This window comes from Oncorhynchus clarkii, chromosome 7 (genome assembly GCF_045791955.1).
Source record: "Oncorhynchus clarkii lewisi isolate Uvic-CL-2024 chromosome 7, UVic_Ocla_1.0, whole genome shotgun sequence".
In the NCBI taxonomy this organism is placed as follows: domain Eukaryota; kingdom Metazoa; phylum Chordata; class Actinopteri; order Salmoniformes; family Salmonidae; genus Oncorhynchus; species Oncorhynchus clarkii.
This window is the reverse complement of record NC_092153.1, coordinates 72,709,303-72,732,813: the sequence shown is the minus strand read 5'-3', so window position 1 is coordinate 72,732,813 and position 23,511 is coordinate 72,709,303. Positions and strand designations below refer to the sequence as shown.

The following is a 23,511-nucleotide window of genomic DNA, read 5'->3' as shown; positions in this document are numbered from 1 at the left end:
TGTATATCTTACCATAGTGGAATGATTTTCAAATGCTTTTGATTTCTCAATGATTTTGGCAGATTTGAAGATATGTTGTAGTGCTTCTTAAATAAACTGATGGATAAATAGATTGCTATACGCAATGTAATTGCAAAACACAATTGTAAACCTTGCCCATCTTGAGAGTTGCCTAGCTACTAAATTCAGAACGACTTATAGACAGGTAAGAATACAATACAGGAGATTTGACTATTGAACATATATTTTGTATAATGAGTATTCATAAAATGAGATGTAAAACAGCCTGATACCTAAATATAACTTGCCATAAAAGTTTAGAACAGTGTCATTATTCTAGATCCCTCCGCCTAATTTACTTTATCAGCAAGCCGCTGCACTTACCTCCATGCCTTTCTCCGTCCGCCTCAACTGGAGATGCTTGCTAGCGGAAGCACAGGCAACCAACAGTGCTTATAAATTTGGCCAAGCTACTGTCAGTCTACACCTTGCGCAGGAAAGCGCACTTTTTTTGTCCGGGGGTTATTTTGCATTTCGGAGGGGACTGTCATCCAGGACGGATTGGATACAAGTTAGTAAACGTGCTCTGTCTAATGTGAGATTTTCGTCCGCCACTTGAAACAAGAACAACAGCAATGGGATCATTTCGAGTGATAATAGGGATTTTACATTATATGGGACTCTATAGTCAACTTAACGCTGCTTCCAAACCGGCTGTGCCCGAGGTGGACAATCATATATCTGGAAATGGTAGGTTTACTGTCGCGGTAATTATGTATCCCATACATTATTCACGACTAGAGTGATTGGGCAGGGTTGACTGATGCCGAGATGATATCTGCGGCTATTGTTTCGAATACGAAGTTATGACAAGATCATTTTGTCCCTACAATAATGAATATCAGTAGAATATTAAAAAACACAGTTCATGAATGAAATACAAGATCAGCAATATTAACTTGTTTTTTTTATTTTTTCTGAAATTGGCTTTTAAGATAGGCTTAACAGTGTAGGGAAGTTATCTCAGTGAACATTGCTTGGTTATTATTATAAATGCAATAATAATTTGTATGGCAAGTTTTAGTACTGAAAAGGTGAAAGAGTTGACATCAATCTGGAACAACTGTTACATGTATCCTATAGTACAATGCAATTTTATGAACTCAATGGCCATTTTGTGAGGAGCAGTTCAAGCTAGATCATATCTGACAATGCTTTACTTGGCTCAACTGTTTTGAGCAATTGCTGTTGGCTTTTGTAAATGGTATTACCAGTTGGGTAGCAGTGCATCTTGGGCCAATTTACTGACAGAACAATACAGGTAAGAGGAAAATCAATGTTCATGTCCCAAAGCTATGAATCAACCATGTCATTTTATGTTTGTTGGAGGATATACAGTACATTGATTGTCTAGAGACACTGTATGCCAACATTTGCTTAGTTTGTCTGCTGTGAAGTCGAGGAGTGCAAGGGTGTACATTGGTGGCAGGAGAATATTTCTGGAAGGGAGTTGTAGATTTGTGGCAGGTGGTATGAAACCCAGATATGTTAGGTGGTTCAGAACCAGCTTGTTAGGTGGTTCAGACTCAGATATGGCAGGTGGTTCAGACCCAGAAATGGCAGGTGGTTCAGACCCAGAAATGGCAGGTGGTTCAGACCCAGAAATGGCAGGTGGTTCAGACCCAGAAATGGCAGGTGGTTCAGACCCAGAAATGGCAGGTGGTTCAGACCCAGATATGGCAGGTGGCTCAGACCCAGATATGGCAGGTGGCTCAGACCCAGATATGGCAGGTGGCTCAGACCCAGATATGGCAGGTGGCTCAGACCCAGAAATTGCATGTGGTTCAGACCCAGAAATGGCATGTGGTTCAGACCCAGAAAGGGCAGGTGGTTCAGACCCAGATATGGCAGGTGTGAACGCACTTGGTATGATATGTTGAGGATTACTCTGTGACTTGCTTGGGAAGTTATATATATATATATATATACAGTTGAAGTCGGAAGTTTATATACACTTAGGTTGGAGTCATTAAAACTTGTTTTTCAACCACTCCACAAATTTCTTGTTAACAAACTATAGTTTTGGCAAGTCGGTTAGGACATCTACTTTGTGCATGACACAAGTAATTTTTCCAACAATTGTTTACAGACTTATTATTCACTGTATCACAATTCCAGTGGGTCAGAAGTTTAGTGTGCCTTTAAACAGCTTGGAAAATTCCAGAAAATGATGTCATGGCTTCAGAAGCTTCTGATAGGCTAATTGACATCTTTTGAGTCAATTGGAGGTGTACCTGTGGATGTATTTCCAGGCCTACCTTCAAACTCAGTGCCTCTTTGCTTGACATCATGTGAAAATCAAAAGAAATCAGCAAAGACCTCAGAAAAAAAATGGTAGACCTCCACAAGTCTGGTTCATCATTGGGAGCAATTTCCAAATGCCTGAAGGTACCACATTCATCTGTACAAACAATAGTACGCAAATATTAACACCATGGGACCACGCAGCCATCATACCACTCAGGAAGGAGACGTGTTCTGTCTCCTAGAGATTAACGCAAGTTAAACAATTTAAAGGCAATGTTACCAAATACTAATTTGTGTATGTAAACTTCTGACCCACTGGGAATGTGATGAAAGAAATAAAAGCTGTAATAAATCCTTTTCTCTACTATTATTCTGACATTTCACATTCTTAAAATAAAGTGGTGATCCTAACTGACCTGAGACAGGGAATTTTTTACTAGGATTAAATGTCAGGAATTGTGAAAAACTGAGTTTAAATGTATTTGGCTAAGGTGTATGTAAACTTCCGACTTCAACTTTATATATGGTGTTACAGGCCATGTTTTTGAAATTTCTATCCAAATGTCACACAATTGGCCCCATTATTTATAGAAAGCAATAGTTTTAAATCTTTATAAATTAATCTTGATCTGTTATTTTTTCAAAATGTTCATGGGCCACTACCCTGAAACCCTGAAGCTAGGTTAGAATAGAATACAAGTATATTGTCCATCTAGGAGGGATATTTTCCCTAAGCATCACCTTCCATTAAAAGGATCACATACACATACATTGTCACATAACAAACATTTCATCCAGTCAGTCCATCACACTGCGTACTCTAAAAACATAGAGAGACATGTATACATTAAATCACAACTGACCGCTGCTCCTATTGCACTGTTAAAATAGAGAAAAAGTAGGTAAGAAACAAATGAATAAACAAATCTATATTATCAAGATTGATGGACTTTCCTGATCTGTTGATGCATTCCTCTATCAGCAGTATTACCAACATGCTTAAACATACACTATATATACAAAAGTATGTGGACACAACTTCAAATTTCACTCACAACCATTGCTGCAGACAGGTGTATACAATTTTGCACACAGCCATGCGATCTCCATAGACAAACATTGGTAGTTTGGCCTTAAGTTGAATGGCCTTACTGAAGAGCTCAGGGACTTTCAACGTGGTACCGTCATGGGATGCCACCTTTACAACAAGTAAGTTCGTCAAATTTCTGCCCTGCTAGAGTTTCCCTGGTCAACTGTAAGTGCTGTTATTGTGTCATGGAAACATCTAGGAGCAACACCGGCTCAGCCGCAAAGTGGTAGGCTACAGAAGCTAACAGAACGGGACTGCAGAGTGCTGAAGCTTGTAGCGCGTAAATTCGTCTGTACTCGGTTGCAGCACTCGCTACCGAATTACAAACTGCCTCTGGAAGCAACATCAAGAACTGTTCGTTGGAAGCTTCATGAAATGGGTTTCCATGGCCGAGTAGTGGCACATAACCCTAAGATCACCATGCACAATGCCAAGTGTCGGTTGGAGTGGTGTAAAGCTTGCCATTGGACTCTGGAGCAGTGGAAACGCATTCTCTGGAGTGATGAGTCACTCATAACCATCTGGCAGTCCAACGGACAAATCCGGGTTTGGCGGATGCAAGGAGAACGCTACCTGAACCCATGCATAGTGCCAACTGTAAAGTTTGGTGTAGGAGGAATAATAGTCTGGGGCAGTTTGGGGAAGGCCCTTTCCTACCCCTGCACACAAAACGAGGTCCATACAGAAATGGTTTGTCGAGATTGGTGTGGAAGATATTGACTGGCCTACACAGAGCCCTGACCTCAACCCCATCAAACACCTTTGGGATGAATTTGAACGCAGACTGCGAGCCAGGCCTTATCGCCCAACATCAGTGCCCAACCTCATGGTTGCAAGTCCCCACAGCAATGTTCCAACATCTAGTGGAAAGCCTTCCCAGAAGAGTGGAGGCTGTTACAGCAACAAAGGGGGGAACAACTCCATTTTAATGGCCATGATTTTGGAATGAGATGTTCAAGGAGCAGGTGTCTCTATACTTCTGTTCATATAGTATAAAATGGAGTTCCGTAGAAGCTTGCTAATTGGTATTTGTGGCACAGCATTTTTGCCATTTCCCTGTCACAGAGGTTTATCCAGGAGGTTGTCTCTATCTGCAGGCTGCTATAATATTTAATTTGATCGTGTGCGATAAACACTTTATCATTGTGCTTCCCCAGCTGGTCCCAGGAGCTCTCTCTCCTTAGCATGTTAGCTTTAGCCAAATCAATAAGAATGAGTGTGACGTATACTGGCGCTGGATGGATTGACTATCTTGGACGGGTAGAAAAATCAATTAGCACGCATCACTCCCTGAGGGAGTTAATTAAAATGGAGTTTAACTGTGATGTTCTCTCCACAGTCTACATCTTACCATCTACAAAAGAGAATGGCTCAGGGGGGGATTTCATAAAAGGGCATAGCTATAACTCAGATTGTACTCAAATCAAATCAAATTTTATTGGTCTCATACTCATGGTTAGCACATGTTATTGCGAGCGTAGCGGAATAGTTGTGCTTCTAGTTCCGACAGTGCAGTAATATCTAACAGTAATCCAACAATTCAACAACAACTACCTAATACACACAAATCTAAGTGAAGGGATGGAATAAGAATATATACATATAAATACATGGATGAGCGATGACCGAGTGGCATAGGCAAGATGCAATAGATTGTATAAAATACAGTATATACATATGAGATGAGTAATGCAAGATATGTAAACATTATTAAAGTGGCATTATTAAAGTGACTAGTGATCCATTTATTTATTTATTTATTTATTAAAGTGGCCAATGATTTCAAGTCTGTATGTAGGCAGCAGCCTCTCTGTGTTAGTGATGGCTGTTTAACAGTCTGATGGCCTTGAGATAGAAGCTGTTGTTCAGTCTCTCTGTCCCAGCTTTGATGCACCTGTACAGACCTCGCCTTCTGGATGGTAGCAGGGTGAACAGGCAGTGGTTGTTTCCCTTGAAGATCTTTTTGTCCTTCCTGTGACATTAGGTTCTGTAGGTGCCCTGGAGGGCAGGTAGTTTGCCCCCGGTGATGTGTTGTGCAGACCCCACCACCCTCTGGAGAGCCTTGCGGTTGTGGGCCGTGCAGTTGCCGTACCAGGCAGTGATACAGCCTGACAGGATGCTCTCAATTGTGCATCTGTAAAAGTTTATGAGGGTTTTAGGTGACAAGCCAAATATCTTCAGCCTCCTGAGGCCCTGTTGTGTGGGTAGACCATTTCAGTTTGTCTGTGATGTGTACGCCGAGGAACTTAAAACTTTCCACCTTCTCCACTGCTGTCCCGTTGATGTGGAAAGGGGGGTCCTATCTTCACCACCTGGGGGCGGCCCGTCAGGAAGCCTAGGACCCAATTGCACAGGGCGGGGTTAAGACCCAGGGCCTCAAGTTTAATGATGAGCTTGGAGGGTACTATGGTGTTGAATGCTGAGCTGTAGTCAATGAACAGCATTCTTACACAGGTATTCCTCTTGTCCATATTGGATAGGGCAGTATGCAGTATGATGGCGATTGCATCGTCTGTGGACCTATTTGGGCGGTATTCAAATTGAAGTGGGTCTAGGGTGGCAGGTAAGGTGGAGGTGATGTGATGCTTGACTAGTCTCTCAAAGCACTTCATAATGACAGAAGTGAGTGCTATGGAGCTATAGTCATTTAGTTCGATTACCTTTGCCTTCTTTGGTACAGGACCGATGGTGGCCATCTTGAAGCAGAGATTGAATATGTCCATAAACACACCAGCCAGCTTGTCTGTGCATGCTCTAAGGATGCGGTTAGGGATGCCGTCTGGGCCGACAGCCTTGCGAGGGTTAACACGTTTAAATGTCTTACAGTCCACAGTCCTTAGCGTTGGTTGCGCTGTATTATTCTCAAAGCAGGCACAAAGAAGGTGTTTATTTTGTCTGGAAGCAAGACGTCGGTGTCTGTGATGTGGCTAGTTTTCTTTTTGTAGTCAGTGATTGCCTGTAGACCCTACCACATACGTCTTCTGTCTGAGCCGTTGAATTGCGACTCTACTTTGTCCTTATACCAACATTTTGCTTGTTTGATTGCCTTGCGAGGGAATAACTATACTGTTTGTATTCGGCCATATTCCCAGACCTCTTTCCATGATTAAATGCGTTGGCTCTCGCTTTCAGTTTTGCGTGAATGATGTTCTCCGTTTGGAGACCTGGAAAAATAGCCTTTTGTTTCCCTCCTGGATGAGATTGTCTCTCTCAACAGAAAATAGAGCTGCATCCCTTTGGGGTTAAGTAATCCCTATGGGAGGTTTTCTATCAGCCCAAACACTGGTGGGTTGATATATTCCCCAGATGCTTGGGAGTTGTGCCTTCATGTAGATTACAGAAGCCCATGCAGTGTTCCAGAAAGCACTTGTTAGACCCAGGCTCAGCCCCAGATAAGAACATTCGTCCGTGGCGCCGTTGCCCCTGCATGGTCCCCTGCTCAGCTCATGTACAGATATGTAGGTCTAACACCTGTGCAGCTAGGTGGAACATTGTCTGGCATCGGAAGGCAAGGTGAAGTGGTCAGGTCTAACAACACCTGGTTTCTTTGACACGTGTCTAGGTCTGCTTTGACCCTGTCAATCTCACAGGTTCAGGTCTCGGAAGGTTGTATAGAGACAAGCAAGGTAGAAAACAATGTAGAGTGCATCTCCATGTGTACCTGGAAGCAGTTTCCCCTATTTGCATTAAGCAGTAGTGTAGATGCAAAAATGTAGATGTATAATGTAGAGGTATCTAAAAAAACATCTGTAGGCCTATACAACCTGACCAGAGCGAGTCCATACATTTCCTTACTGGGTCCCCATGTGAATCAAACTCACAGCCCTGGTGTTGCAAGCGCCATGCTCTACCAACTGAGCCACACGGGACCACCATGGTTTCACCATGTAATCTGTATTTACACTAAATTCACAGTCTGGGCATACTGTATGAATTCATAATGCAGTTTTCTTTGGCATTAATTGAATATGACTCTGGCTGTGAGGGAGGGGCCAACAGATTGGACACTCCCACTGTCACAGCAGAGGGTGATGTCAGAGACCTGGTGGGTGAGTGGAGAGGAATGACAGGAAGTGAGAGCTTCGCTTTGTATTTAAGACTGAACTTTAAAGCATCAATCCACAATAATTCTACACACAAATAGTTCTCTAAGACTATATGACTGTATGATATAGGTTTTCTCTTAGGAAAATGTGATGCCAGACATTTGACCAGCAGCATTTTAATTTACCGGACATTTGAGACGTTGCGTAACCTGATAAGGGTTCAGAATGACAGAAATCACATTTAGATTATGGTAATTCCTATTAACAGAACATGCAAGTTGCGGATGCAACAATGTGCGGTCCTTCTTGCCGAATTCTCATGCGTACTTTGAACATTTTAGAATAAAATGTACTTTTCCTCAGCCAATAAGAAGAGTAACAAACAGCAAAATAATTTGCCTATGTCAATAGTAGAAAAGTTGATCTATTCTATTGGACAGCTTGTCGAGAAAGAAATGCCCTATTCCTAACCGACTCTGGGACAACTGTGGGACGATAGATCCCACATTCATACAACCAGTAGGCCTAGGCTGCCAAAAAATAAGTTGAGAAGTAATGAGTCTGATGCAACAGATCAGAACGTTTAGCTTAAAATGTTGATCAACTATTATTTCTTCACATTATATGTGCAGCAATGTGTACAAGGCAATAGGCTACGTGTGAATGTCCGTTCCCTAATGTAATTAGCGGGATACACCTTTGTCAAAAGCATGGGTTGCTTATATTACTAGGATTGTGCCTTTGGCTACTGGACAATGAATTAACGTTTATATAAAATAATTAATTTGATACGATTTTGGATAGACTTTGAAACAGCATACCTCATAATATGTAGTAAAATGTTCAGGATTCAAACAATTAAGTATATGTTTTCAAAATGCAGACTGCCTCCAGCTCATTGCAAAGTGTTGTGTGGCACAGTGATGAAGCCTTCTTTCCATTGCCTAACCCTTTGCTGTTTGAGATGCTGTTGCAGAGGCCTTCGTACTGTCTGACAGACTTTTTGCTCAACGGCTCTGTATCTTTATGCTGGACACGAGATAAATAAGATCCATAACGAATATCCTGTACACACTCACCAATTTAATTTCACTGAATTGTGTTATATGTCCAAAAGCGGGCTATTACCGGCTAATGGAAACCCTGGTTTTATAGATGACTTTCTGTGGAAGAAATGGACTGTTTTTAGAACATGAATTAGAAGTTGTGAAATATTTACTATCGAAGTGTTAGTCTGATACCAGGAAGAAGTCTACGTCGCCAGTGTCACATTTTCTGATATTTAATCAAAATGTAGGAATTTGGAAATACAAAAACATACAGTACATTTCAATATGGTAGTTGGTCATCCAAGCAGTGGTGGAAAAAGTACCCAATTGTCATACTTGAGTAAAAGTAAAGATACCGTCATAGAAAATGACTCAAGTAAAAGGGATAGTCACCCATAAAAATACTACTTGAGTAAAAGTCTAAAAGTATTTGGTTTTAAATATACGTAAGTATCAAAAGTGAAAATATAAATCATTTCAAATTGCTTATAATAAGAAAATCAGATGGCACAATTTTCTTGTTTTTTAAAATTTAAGGATAGCCAGGGGCACACTACAACATGCAGACATAATTTGTGTTTAGTGAGTCCTCCCAGATCAGAGGCAGTAAGGATGACAAGGGATGTTGTCTTCATAAGTGAGTGAACCACTTTTCTGTCCTGCTAAGTATGGAAAATATAATGAGTACTTTTGGGTTTCAGGGAAAATATATGGAGTAAAAAGTACATATTTTTTTGAGGAATGTAGTGAAGTAAAAGTATTCAAAAATACAAATAGTAAAGTACAGCTACCTGAAAAAACTACTTTAGTAGTACTTTAAGGTATTTTTCCTTCAGTACTTTACACCACTACATCCAAGTATTGTAGGACCAATACACATATTCTGAAATAGGCAGGTGCTTCTCTACCAATTGAATGTGGTGTAGCAACATTATGGTTCCTGAGGAGTTTTATGGGCTAGACATGGCAGTGGAATAATGGCGGGGAAAATCAAAAGAAATGCTCTGAGCCTTTGATCTGTTGAGAGGAGACTTAGGCAAATCAAGATCACAGGCGGTATAACATTTTGAAGAATAGGTCCACATAACGTGACAGTTAGCAGGGAGCCTGGGGGATTGAGCTTTGTGCAAGGTCTTATCTATTCTCATTCACACCGTGGCTGTAGAAAGCTTCACCTTGAGGTTCAAAACTCAAGAGGTTCGCTGTGCAAAACTGGTGAATCTCTCGCTCAAATAGGGGTTTTGAAGACTCCATTATTCCAAAGCCTTCACGTGCATCTAGTAAAGAGATAGTTGTATAAACTAAAGGAGTTCCATGAGATGGAATTCTTCATATTTGACTCTCTGACACCTGTGCATGATATTTACTGGAGGTACATGGGACTTGGCATCCAAGTTGTGAATAATTCCGGAATATCAAACCCTAATTTGAGTTCAACAACCATGTGAACTTAGGCAATGGAAAGGATATAGAGACAGACATCACTTAGATGCTAAGTCCATTACTAGCAGTATAACCATTCTGCACTGCACAACCATTAAGCTCATCAAAAGGTGTGCCAGAAAAACCCTCTCAGGGGCAGAGTGTTGAGATGAAGTCCAACAGCGTTGTACCCCAGGGTCTTCTGATGGAGAAAAGTGATGTGGAGCTGCAGTTAGCTCCCAGCCACTCTTGTCAACACAGGCAGCTACATCTGTGCACGACACACGCACACGCGCAGCACACACATACACTGCAAGGAGGGAGGAAATAGCCTCTGAGCCACCTGTCCCCAAGGCTATGAAAAATTCACTCCCAAGGCCCGAGTATCGGCAACTACAGACAGACAGCTCCTCGGTTGATTACCGGCTCATTCTTATTTCATTATTTTACCTTCCAGCTTGAATGGAGGCTGAAGGTCTTGCAACAAGCCATTATTTCCCCAAGGAGATTCTGCCAGCTCGACCTGACGGTGACCTTAAGCTGCCTTGGCATTTATTGGCTTCTCAGCAAATTCCCAGACTAGATTTTTATTTATCAGTATTATGACTTTTTCTCATATTTTGGTTATGAGTGTCCGACAGCAACTGTATTCCAGTGAAATCCCTCAACGCATTAGAGAAGGGTGATATTGAGATTTTCTACTATCCAAAGGTTTATTGACAATAACAAGTTGATAACATACTTTAGGGGAGTTTTTCTCTTGGTCTTTATTGTATGATGAAGTGTTTAACAACAACAAATACATTTAAATACATTATCTACTTGAAGTGTTTATAGACAATATAATGTACACTGTGAATACACAACATGAGGAACACCTGCTCTTTCCATGACATAGACTGACCAGGTGAATCCAGGTGAAAGCTATGATCCCTTATTGATGTCATCTGTTAACAATTCAATCAGTATAGATGAAGGGGAGGAGACTGGTTCTAGAAGGATTTTTAAGCCTTGAGACATTGAGACATGGATTGTGTACGTGTGCCATTCAGAGGGTGATTGAGCAAGACATAATATTTAAGTGCCTTTCACACTCAACAGTTTCCCGTGTTTATCAAGAATATTCCACCACCCAAAGGACATCCAGCCAAGTTCACACAACTGTGGGAAGTATTGGAGTCAATATAGGCCAACATCCCTGTGGAACGCTACCGACACCTTGTACAGTCCATGCTCCGATGAATTTTGGCTGTTCTGAGGACAAAATGGTGTGCAACTCAATATTATAAAGGTGTTTCTAATGTTTTGTAAGCTCAGTGTATGTTAATTTTACCTCACAATATTACACTACACTACACTGAATATGATAAATTACCCATCTACAAGAAGCAACAGCTTGTTACAGCAGCTATTCCCTTCTGACTACCGTAACTCATTAATCACTTTAATGCACATTTTTCTTTTCCAAAGGGTGCTACTCAAGGGATATATGCATTCGCCTGGGTGCAGGGATACGTAGGGTTTCTTTGTGCTGGAAAACTGGGATACACACTGAGTGCACAAAACATTAGGAACACCTGCTTTTTCCATTTAATGGACTGATCAGGTGAATCCAGGTGAAAGCTATGATCCCTTATTGATGTCACATGTTAAATTCACTTCAATCAGTGAAGATGAAGGGGAGGACACGGGTTAAAGAAGGATTTTTAAGCCTTCAGAAAATTGAAACATGGATTGTGTACGTGTGCCATTCAGAGAGTGAATGGGCAAGACAAAATATTGAAGTGCCTTTGAATGGGGTAATGGTAATAGGTGCCAGGCACACCAGTGTGTCAACTGCAACGCGGCTGGGTTTTTCACGCTCAACAGTTTCCGATGTGTATCAAGAATGGTCCACCACCCAAATGGGCCAGCATCCCTGTGCAACGTTTTCGACACCTTCTAGGGTTCATCCCCCAACGAATTGAGGTTGTTCTGTGGGCAAAGGAGGGTGCAACTTAATTTTAGGAAGGTGTTCTGAATGTTTTGAACACTCAGTGTATATCTCTTTTCTTATAGCTTCATGTATCTATTTTCTGTCTCTCACCCTCTGGATGTGACACAAAGCGATGATTCAATTACCCTTTGATTTTACAGTCTTTCACCTCAGGTTGGTACATTTCAATATCATTTTTCACTTAATGGCGAGATTGATTCCCCCACTGTTCCCAGGCACTGCTCTTACATCAAATACTTTACGCCGTGTATCACTCACAGCCTCTCAGTGTATTTAAGTGTGGGATGATGGTGCTCCTAAATCCCTCTATGCAGGTATAAGACTGACTATGTAATAATAATAAGTAATGACTTATTACAGAGGTAGTTAGCATAATATGGTAACTACCTCTGTAATAAGTCATTTCTTATTATGTCATATTACTACAGGATCTGCATGCAAATTAAGCTTCAGAGATTCTTCAAGTTTCTAAAACGACTGTTTAAAAGTGCTTTCTTCCATGATATGGCAGTTCAGTTACAAAGTTGCAAGCACAGTAACTACACACAAAGGCGAAAGATTGGAACGGCCCGGTGACTCAGTCCCTACACTCTTGGCTGCGGAGGACTATTTAGCCTTTAGACAGAAAGCAAGTGTGAGAAAGGAAGCAGTACGGGGAGTGGTGAATGGATAGAGAGAATGAGTGGACAACACGGTGTTAACCCCCCCATCCCCAACCCCAATGTTGTCTGTCTTTAGCCTGATTAGGCATCTGATTCTCAGTTCCAGACTCCCACTCGACCAAACAACACGCACACACAAACACACACTCTCTCTTTGCTGTGGTGAGACACTTATTAGCCATGGGCTTTTGCCCATGCTAATTAGACTCCTGTGATTCGGCCTAACTCATTCAATTCCCTTTGGAGAGTCTGACAGAGAAAGAGAGAGAGACAAGAAAGAAAGAGAAAGAAAGAGAATGAAAGAGAATGAAAGAGAATGAAAGAAAAAAAGATAGACAGATCACTATCTGGATTTATCCATCTCATTTCATGTTGGACTCACTGGGAGGAGGAAGCGAATATATGGAGTAGGGTCTCTTGAGATTGCGCTATATATATTAAGTTGTTTATATATTTATTTACCTACGGCACTTTCCATTTTATTTCATTATTTCTCCCCTTTTCATTTTTAATGAGGCTTCAGTCGACAGCAGCCGGCAGTCTCTGTGTGACACAACCACATTTCTATCATAGCACTCCAAGCAATACAGTGAACAACTACATGTGTGCGTAGGGCGTTTAAAAATGCATGTGCTGCATCTCCAAACGAGCATCGTCTGCCATTGCCGGGGGAGGATTATGACACCACTGCCTTTATTAGTTTCATGCTCGGATCTGCACCATCTATCAAATTTAAAGTTGTTGGCTAGCAAGGCTGAGTATTGCAATTTTCAAGTTAACTGAAAAAGAATGGGTCAAGTTAGACAATGCTCTCCCTCCTTGGATTATTTTTCTGGTGGTACAAAATACCACAAAGGTGGTGTTTTTTAAAATCTCAAATTCAAATGTTTCCGCTTGTTTTCTGTGCTCGTTCTCAGCGGCGAGTTGCCATTGAAGCAGACTGGATGTATGAGCCATGTTGTTTTAACGTCCAGCTAAGTTTAGCGGATTGATTTTCCCACCACACTAATTTGATTTAAGTCATGAACATGTCAGATATTTGCTGAGCAGGCCTGTCAGAACCTAATATTGGCACAAAGCACCTTGGGAAATAGCCTGTTTGTCAACAAGTCATGTTTCATAGGCAGCTGGAAGAGAAGCCTGCATACTGAGCTGCAAGGCAATTTGACAACTGTCAGGTCGATAAGGCAGGGAGACTGGGAGAGAGAAAGAGGCAGAGCTCCTTGTCCGAGCATGATTTGCTAGTGGTGATAATTTGGGCATGTGTTGTAGATAGAGTGTGTGTGCTCAGCATGAAGAAGTGTTGATGTGGATGGGTGGGTGAGTGGGTGTGTTTGTGTGTGGGTGGGTGGGTGGGTGAGTGAGTTTGTGGGTATACAGTGCATTCGGAAAGTATTCAGAGCCCTTGAATTTTTTCACATTTTGTTATGTCACAGCCTTATTCTACAATGGATTCAATTATACCCCATAATGTCAAAGCAAAAAATGTTTTTTATTTTTTTATTTTAGCAAATTCATTAAAAAATAAATGACACTCGAAATTGAGCTCATGCTTCCATTGATCATCCTTGAGATGTTTCTTCAACTTGATTGGTGTCCACCTGTGGTAAATTAAATAGATTGGACATGATTTAGAAAGGCCTGTCGATATAAGGTCCCACAGTTGACAGTGCATGTCAGAGGAAAAACCAAGCCATGAGGTCAAAGGAATTATCTGTAGAGCACTGAGACAGGATTGTGTCGAGGCACAGATCTGGGGAAGGATACCAAAACATTTCTGTAGACTTAAAGCTCCCCAAGAACACAGTGGCCTCCATCATTCTTAAATGGAAGAATTTTGGAACCATCAAGACTCATCCTAGAGCTGGCCACCCGGCCAAACTGAGCAATCGGGGGGAGAAGGGCGCAGCACTTGGGGCTCCCGAGTGGCACAGCACTTCATCTCAGTGCTAGAGGCGTCACTACAGACCCTGGTTCGATTCCAGGCTGTATCACAACCTACCATGACTGGGAGTCCCATAGCGCGGCCCACAATTGACCCAACGGCGTCCGGGTTTGGCCGGCGTAGCCGTCATTGTAAATAAGAATTTGTTCTTAACTTACTTACTACACCAATCAGGCCTTTATGGTAGATTGACCAGACAGAAGCCACTCCTCAATAAAAAGCTCATTACAGACTCATTGGAGTTTGCCAAAAGGCACCTAAAGGACTCTCAGACCATGAGAAGCAAGATTCTCTGGTCTGATGAAACCGATTGAACTCCTTGGCCTGAGTGCCAAGTGTCACGTCTGGAGAAAACCTGGCACTATCCCTACGGTGAAGCATGGAGGTGGCAGCATAATGCTGTGGAGATGTTTTTCAGCAGCAGGGACTGGGAGACTAGTCAGGATCGAGGGAAAGATGAACGGAGCAAAGTACAGAGAGATCCTTGATGAAAACCTGCTCCAGAGCGCTCAGGACCTCAGACTGGGGCGAAGGTTAACCTTCCAACAGGACAACAACCCTAAGCACACAGCCAAGACAATACAGAAGTGGCGTCTCTGAATGTCCTTGAGTGTCCCAACCAGAGCCCAGACTTGAACCCGATTGAACAACTCTGGAGAGATCTGAAAATAACTGTGCAGCGACACTCCCCATCCAGCCTGACAGAGCTTGAGAGGATCTGCAGAGAAGAATGGGAGTAACTCCCCACATACAGGTGTGCCAAGCTTGTAGCATTATACCCAAGAAGACTTGGGTATGACGAGGGTGTAATTGCTGCCAACGGTGCTTCAACTAAGTACTAAGTAAATGGTCTGATTACTTATGTAAATGCGATCTTTATTTGTTTTATATACATTTGCGAAAATGACTATAAACCTGTTTTTGCTTTTCCCTTATGGGGTATTGTGTGTTGATAGATGAGGGGGAAAACGATTGAATCCATTTTAGAATAAGGCTGTAACGTAACAAAATGTGGAAAAAGTCAAGGGGTCTGAATACTTTCTGAATGCACTGTATGTATTTATGTGTGGGTGTGTAGGCAGAGCTATTTTGATTGAAAAATATTAGGTTAGATATTAGCTACAATCAAGAGCCTTACACCATAATCAAACTATAATAACATGTGGTCATCCCATCCATGTACTAACCAGGCCCAACCCTGCTTATTTTTTAGATTGGACCCACCTACATGGTGTTTTACATTGCTATGAAATACAATAACCATATTGATCACAACAAAACCAATAATGACCAGAAGAGCTTATTTCAAAACAGGCTTTAAAGCACATGTAACTCCTTCCTAACTTCCTCTGCTCTGACCCCACACAGTAGCAGTGTTAGTTAAAGCCACCTAGCTCCCATTAGTAGGAATGAGTGGATTGTGGCAGGCTAATGCTAATTAATCTAACACCAGAGCACCTATAGTATCTGGCCTCATGGTTAGCGTTAGCCTCTCTGGCAAATATCTGATCTCTGATCAGTTGAAGAAAGCACTAATAACCTCCACTCATCTCAGTCAGCCTTAGTGGCCAGTATCTGATCTCTGATCTGTTGAAGACAGCACTAATAACCCCTACCACTTATCTCAGTCAGCCTTAGTGGCCAGTATCTGATCTCTGATCTGTTGAAGACAGCACTAATAACCCCTACCACTTATCTCAGTCAGCCTTAGTGGCCAGTATTATAAACTCACTAATAGCCTCTACCACTTATCTCAGTCTGCCTTAGTAGCCAGGAAGTTGAACTCACTAATAGCCTCTACCACTTATCTCAGTCAGCCTTAGTGGCCAGTATTATAAACTCACTAATAGCCTCTACCACTTATCTCAGTCAGCCTTAGTGGCCAGTATTATAAACTCACTAATAGCCTCTACCACTTATCTCAGTCAGCCTTAGTGGCCAGTATTATAAACTCACTAATAGCCTCTACCACTTATCTCAGTCAGCCTTAGTGGCCAGTATCTGATCTCTGATCAGTTGAAGACAGCACTAATAACCCCTACCACTTATCTCAGTCAGCCTTAGTAGCCAGTATTATAAACTCACTAATAGCCTCTACCACTTATCTCAGTCAGCCTTAGTGGCCAGTATCTGATCTCTGATCAGTTGAAGACAGCACTAATAACCCCTACCACTTATCTCAGTCAGCCTTAGTAGCCAGTATTATAAACTCACTAATAGCCTCTACCACTTATCTCAGTCAGCCATTAGTAGGAATGAGTGGATTGTGGCAGGTTAATGCTAATTAATCTAACACCAGAGCACCTATAGTATCTGGCCTCGTGGTTAGCGTTAGCCTCTCTGGCAAATATCTGATCTCTGATCAGTTGAAGAAAGCACTAATAACCTCCACTCATCTCAGTCAGCCTTAGTGGCCAGTATCTGATCTCTGATCTGTTGAAGACAGCACTAATAACCCCTACCACTTATCTCAGTCAGCCTTAGTGGCCAGTATCTGATCTCTGATCTGTTGAAGACAGCACTAATAACCCCTACCACTTATCTCAGTCAGCCTTAGTGGCCAGTATTATAAACTCACTAATAGCCTCTACCACTTATCTCAGTCAGCCTTAGTGGCCAGTATTATAAACTCACTAATAGCCTCTACCACTTATCTCAGTCAGCCATTAGTAGGAATGAGTGGATTGTGGCAGGTTAATGCTAATTAATCTAACACCAGAGCACCTATAGTATCTGGCCTCATGGTTAGCGTTAGCTTTCTCAGTCAGCATTAGTGGCCAATATATTGAACTCATGCATTAATAGCAAAGTGTTTGGCATCATCTGTTGCTATTGGGTAGTGTTTGTACTTACTGTACAGTCATGGCCAAAAGTTTTGAGAACGACACAAATATTAATTTTCACAAAGTCTGCTGCCTCAGTTTGTATGATGGCAATTTGCACATACTCCAGAATGTTATGAAGAGTGATCAGATGAATTGCAATTAATTGCAAAGTCCCTCTTTGCCATGCAAATGAACTAAATCCCCCCCAAAACATTTCCACTGCATTTCAGCCCTGCAACAAAAGGAGCAGCTGACATTATGTCAGTGATTCACTCGTTAACACAGGTGTGAGTGTTGGCGAGGACAAGGCTGGAGATCACTCTCATGCTGATTGAGTTTGAATAACAGACTGGAAGCTTCAAAATGAGGGTGGTGCTTGGAATCATTGTTCTTCCTCTGTCAACCATGGTTACCTGCGAGCAAACACGTGCCGTCATCATTGCTTTGCACAAAAATGGCTTCACATGCAAGGATATTGCTGCCAGTAAGTTTGCACCTAAATCAACCATTTATCGGATCATCAAGAACTTCAAGGAGAGCGGTTAAATTGTTGTGAAGAAGGCTTCAGGGCGCCCAAGAAAGTCTAGCAAGCGCCAGGACCGTCTCCTAAAGTTGATTCAGCTGCGGGATCGGGGCACCACCAGTACAGAGATTGCTCAGGAATGGCAGCAGGCAGGTGTGAGTGCATCTGCACGTACAGTGACTTTTGGAGGATGGCCTGGTGTCAAGAAGGGCAGCAAAGAAGCCACTTCTCTCCAGGAAAAACATCAGGGACAGACTAATATTCTGCCATCCAGGACCTCTACACCAGGCGGTGTCAGAGGAAGGCCCTAAAAATGGTCAAAGACCCCAGCCACCCCAGTCATAGACTGTTCTCTCTACTACCGCATGGCAAACGGTACCGGAGTGCCAAGTCTAGGACAAAAAGGCTTCTCAACAGATTTTTACCCCCAAGCCATAAGACTCATAAACAGGTAACCAAATGGTTACCCGGACTACCCCTCATTTTACACTGCTGCTACTCTGTTAATCATATATGCATAGTCATTTTAACTATACATTCATATATATACTACCTCAATTGGCTTGACCAACCAGTGCTCCCGCACATTGGCTAACCGGGCTATCTATCTGCATTGTGTCCTGCCACCCACCACCCGCCGACCCCTCTTTTATGCTACTGCTACTTTCTGTTCACCATATATAGTCACTTTAAACATGCATAGTCACTTTAAACATATCTACATGTTCATACTACCTCAATCAGCCTGACTAACCAGTGTCTATATAGCCTTGCTACTCTTATTTTCAAATGTCTTTTTACTGTTGTTTATTTCTTTACTTACCTACACACACACACACACACATATCTTTTTTTTTTCGCACATACCTTTTTTATTGGTTAGAGCCTGTAAGTAAACTTTGATTTGATTTGGATTGGACTGCTGAGGACTGGGGTAAAGTCATTTTCTCTGATGAATCCCCTTTCCAATTGTTTAGGGCATCTGGAAAAAAGTTTGTCCGAAGAAGACAAGGTGAGCGCTACCATCAGTCCTGTGTCAAGCCAACAGTAAAGCATCCTGAGACCATTCATGTGTGGGGTTGTTTCTCAGCCAAGGGAGTGGGCTCACTCACAATTTTGCCTAAGAACACAGCCATGAATAAAGAATGGTACCAACACATCCTCCGAGAGCAACTTCTGTTAACCATCCAGGAACAGTTTGGTGATGAACAATGCATTTTCCAGCATGATGGAGCACCTTTCCATAAGGCAAAAGTGATAACTAAGTGGCTTAGGGAACAAAACATCGATATTTTGGTTAAATGGCCAGGAAACTCCCCAGACCTTAATCCCATTGAGAACTTGTGGTCAATCCTCAAGAGGTGGGTGGACAAACAAAAACCCACAAATTCCAAGCATTGATTATGCAAGAATAGGCTACCATCAGTCAGGATGTGGCCCAGAAGTTAATTGACAGCATGCCAGGGCGGATTGCAGAGGTCGTGAAAAAGAAGGGTCAACACTGCAAATATTGACTGCATCAACTTCATGTAATTGTCAATAAAAACCTTTGACACTTATGAAATGCTTGTAATTATACTTCAGTATTCCATAGTAACATCTGATGAAAATATCTAAAGACACTAAAGCAGCAAATTTGTGGAAATTAATATTTGTGTAATTCTCAAAACTTTTGGCCACGACTGAACATAATGGTATAGAATGAAACTAACCCCTAGACAACTATGACTGACAGTGTACTACAAGCTACATTTTCTGTTAGTATTTAGGCTAGGTTTCACAACCAGACCTGGGTCAACATAGTATTTATTGCCTTCCAAACACTTTAGATGCCCTTGATTTAGCTTCCCTGGTGCAATTACACCAATGGAATAGTCCCAAGTGTACAAACCCTGCCCACCCAAGCGCACATATAGTAACTGAGGCCATCATTGTAAATAAGAACTGACTTGCCTAGTTCAAGGTTAAATAAAAAATTTATAAAATAAAGCAAATACTACTTTGAGCCAGGTCTGTTCCCAGCCACTGTGACATATCTGTGTCTGTCTGTTTCTATGTCTGTCTGCCTGTCTATCATCGCTGTGTGTTTCTGTGTCTGTCTGCCTGTCTATCATCACCATGTGTCTCTTTGTCTGTCTGCCTGTCTGTCATCGCTGTGTGTTTCTGTGTCTGTCTGCCTGTCTATCATCGCTGTGTGTTTCTGTGTCTGTCTGCCTGTCTATCATCGCTGTGTGTTTCTGTGTCTGTCTGCCTGTCTATCATCGCTGTGTGTTTCTGTGTCTGTCTGCCTGTCTATCATCGCTGTGTGTTTCTGTGTCTGTCTGCCTGTCTATCATCGCCGTGTGTCTCTGTGTCTGTCTGCCTGTCTATCATCACCATGTGTCTCTGTGTGTGTCTGCCTGTCTATCATCACCATGTGTCTCTGTGTGTGTCTGTCTGTCTTTCTATCTTGATACTATAGATCTATAGTATTTCTTTCTATCATCACCATGTGTCTCTGTGTGTGTCTGTCTGTCTTTCTATCATCACCATGTGTCTCTGTGTGTGTCTGTCTGTCTGTCTATCATCGCCATGTCTCTGTGTGTGTCTGTCTGTCTTTCTATCATCACCATGTGTCTCTGTGTGTGTCTGTCTGTCTATCATCACCATGTGTCTCTGTGTGTGTCTGTCTTTCTATCTTGATACTATAGATCTATAGTCTGTCTTTCTATCATCACCATGTGTCTCTGTGTGTTTCTGTCTGTCTATCTATCACCATGTCTCTGTGTGTGTCTGTCTGTCTTTCTATCATCACCATGTATCTCTGTGTCTCTCTGTCTGTCTGTCTATCATCGCCATGTCTCTGTGTGTGTCTGTCTGTCTTTCTATCATCACCATGTGTCTCTGTGTGTGTCTGTCTTTCTATCTTGATACTATAGATCTATAGTCTGTCTTTCTATCATCACCATGTGTCTCTGTGTGTTTCTGTCTGTCTATCTATCACCATGTCTCTGTGTGTGTCTGTCTGTCTTTCTATCATCACCATGTATCTCTGTGTCTCTCTGTCTGTCTGTCTATCATCGCCATGTCTCTGTGTGTGTCTGTCTGTCTTTCTATCATCGCCATGTCTCTCTGTGTGTGTCTGTCTGTCTTTCTATCATCACCATGTGTCTCTGTGTGTGTCTGTCTGTCTTTCTATCTTGATACTATAGATCTATAGTCTTTCTTTCTTTCTTACTCTGTATTTACATTTTGAATTATATTGATATGAAACCCAGGTATTTTCACGTTTCTAAAACAGGCATAAACAAGCACAAACAACACTGAGAAACAGCTAATTCGCTGATTTAAAACAACACCACATGACAACACTCTCAACCACTGTATGATTAAGAAAAACAACGACTCTAATTAAGAACTTAACCGTGTTGTTTTTGCAAAGGAATACACTGTTTTCCTTGCATGTAGTCATTGCGTAGAGAATCACTCTTCCGTGTAATTTTTTTCTCAGATGTACTCTGTCCCTGTCTCCCTTCCTTTCTCTGCACAGAGGATACGGTTCTTGTTTTCATCTTTGATCTTTGAAATGGCTATAATTCTCTGTGCTTGGATGAATCTATCTGCCAGCTTCCTGAATCCAGGATTGTTTGTGGGGCTGGGGGTGTTGTGGAGAGGGAGCATGTTGCGGGATTAGCGAGTACAGAGTCATAGGGGTCGGTGGGAAGAGGAGGGGGTTGTGAGTGGAGTGGGTGTAAATTGGCTGCATGGCTGCATGGCTGCATACATCCATCCTCTCTCACAGTATCAAAGGACATCATGGATGGCATTCCTACCTAGAGACGTCCTTCCCACTCTGCGCAGGCACACACATACACAAACACAAACGCAGACGCGTACAAACACAAACACACACACACCAACAAACCCTCTAAACACACACACCAACAAACCCTCCTAACACACACACCAACAAACCCTTCTAACACACACACATTGCAGTCCCACACATACACACATATACAGCTATGTAGTGCAGGGGCGGAAACCTAAACGTGCACCCAGTGGGGAGAGGCAGGACGGAGTTTGGGAAACCCAGCTCTAGTGTGCCACTGGTAGTGTGAGAGCATCACTGTATGCCAAAACAGGAGAGCAGAACAAGGGGCTGTACACTCAGAGAGAGAGATTAACACACACACATATATATATATATATATATATATATATATATATATATATATATACACTGCTCAAAAAAATAAAGGGAACACTAAACAACACAATGTAACTCCAAGTCAATCACACTTCTGTGAAATCAAACTGTCCACTTAGGAAGCAACACTGATTGACAATAAATATCACATGCTGTTGTGCAAATGGAATAGACAACAGGTGGAAATTATAGGCGATTAGCAAGACACCCCCAATAAAGGAGTGGTTCTGCAGGTGGTGACCACAGACCACTTCTCAGTTCCTATGCTTCCTGGCTGATGTTTTGGTCACTTTTGAATGCTGGCGGTGCTTTCACTCTAGTGGTAGCATGAGACTGAGTCTACAACCCACACACGTGGCTCAGGTAGTGCAGCTCATCCAGGATGGCACATCAATGCGAGCTGTGGCAAGAAGGTTTGCTGTGTCTGTCAGCGTAGTGTCCAGAGCATGGAGGCGCTACCAGGAGACAGGCCAGTACATCAGGAGACATGGAGGAGGCCGTAAGAGGGCAACAACCCAGCAGCAGGACCGCTACCTCCGCATTTATGCAAGGCGGAGCAGGAGGAGCACTGCCAGAGCCCTGCAAAATTACCTCTAGCAGGCCATAAATGTGCATGTGTCTGCTCAAACGGTCAGAAACAGATTCCATGAGGGTGGTATGAGGGTCCGACGTCTACAGGTGGGTGTTGTGCTTACAGCCCAACACCGTGCAGGACGTTTGGCATTTGCCAGAGAACACCAAGATTGATAAATTCGCCACTGGCGCCCTGTGCTCTTCACAGACGAAAGCAGGTTCACACTGAGCACATGTGACAGACGTGACAGAGTCTGGAGACGCCGTGGAGAACGTTCTGCTGCCTGCAACATCCTCCAGCATGACCGGTTTGGCGGTGGGTCAGTCATGGTGTGGGTTGGCATTTCTTTGGGGGGCCTAATGCAAGACTATGCTAGACCTCATGTGGCTGGAGTGTGTCAGCAGTTCCTGCAAAAGGAAGGCATTGATGCTATGGACTGGCCCGCCCGTTCCCCAGAACTGAATCCAATTGAGCACATCTGGGACAGCATGTCTCGCTCCATCCACCAACGCCACAATGCACCACAGACTGTCCAGGAGTTGGCGGATGCTTTAGTCCAGGTCTGGGAGGAGATCCCTCAGGAGACAATCCGCCACCTCATCAGGAGCATGCCAGGCGTTGTAGGGAGGTCATACAGGCACGTGGAGGCCACACATACTACTGAGCCTCATTTTGACTTGTTTTAAAGACATTACATCAAAGTTGGATCAGCCTGTAGTGTGGTTTTCCACTTTAATTTTGAGTGTGACTCCAAATCCAGACCTGCATGGGTTGATGCATTTGATTTCCATTGATAATTTTTGTGTGATTTTGTTGTCAGCACATTCAACTATGTAAAGAAAAAAGTATTTAATAAGAATATTTCATTCATTCAGATCTAGGA

The 23,511-nt window shown here is 42.5% G+C and overlaps 1 protein-coding gene across 1 annotated transcript in view; it reads left to right on the top strand.

Annotated features, from left to right (window-relative positions):
• The first annotated feature begins 409 nt into the window (after positions 1-409).
• Positions 410-23,511, top strand: part of LOC139414442 (V-set and transmembrane domain-containing protein 2-like protein) — a 37,657-nt gene continuing 14,555 nt past the window's right edge. The window contains exon 1 of the mRNA XM_071162357.1: positions 410-750. Coding sequence (XP_071018458.1) covers positions 636-750 — 115 coding nt within the window. The 5' untranslated portion in view covers positions 410-635. The remainder of the gene's footprint in view (positions 751-23,511) is intronic.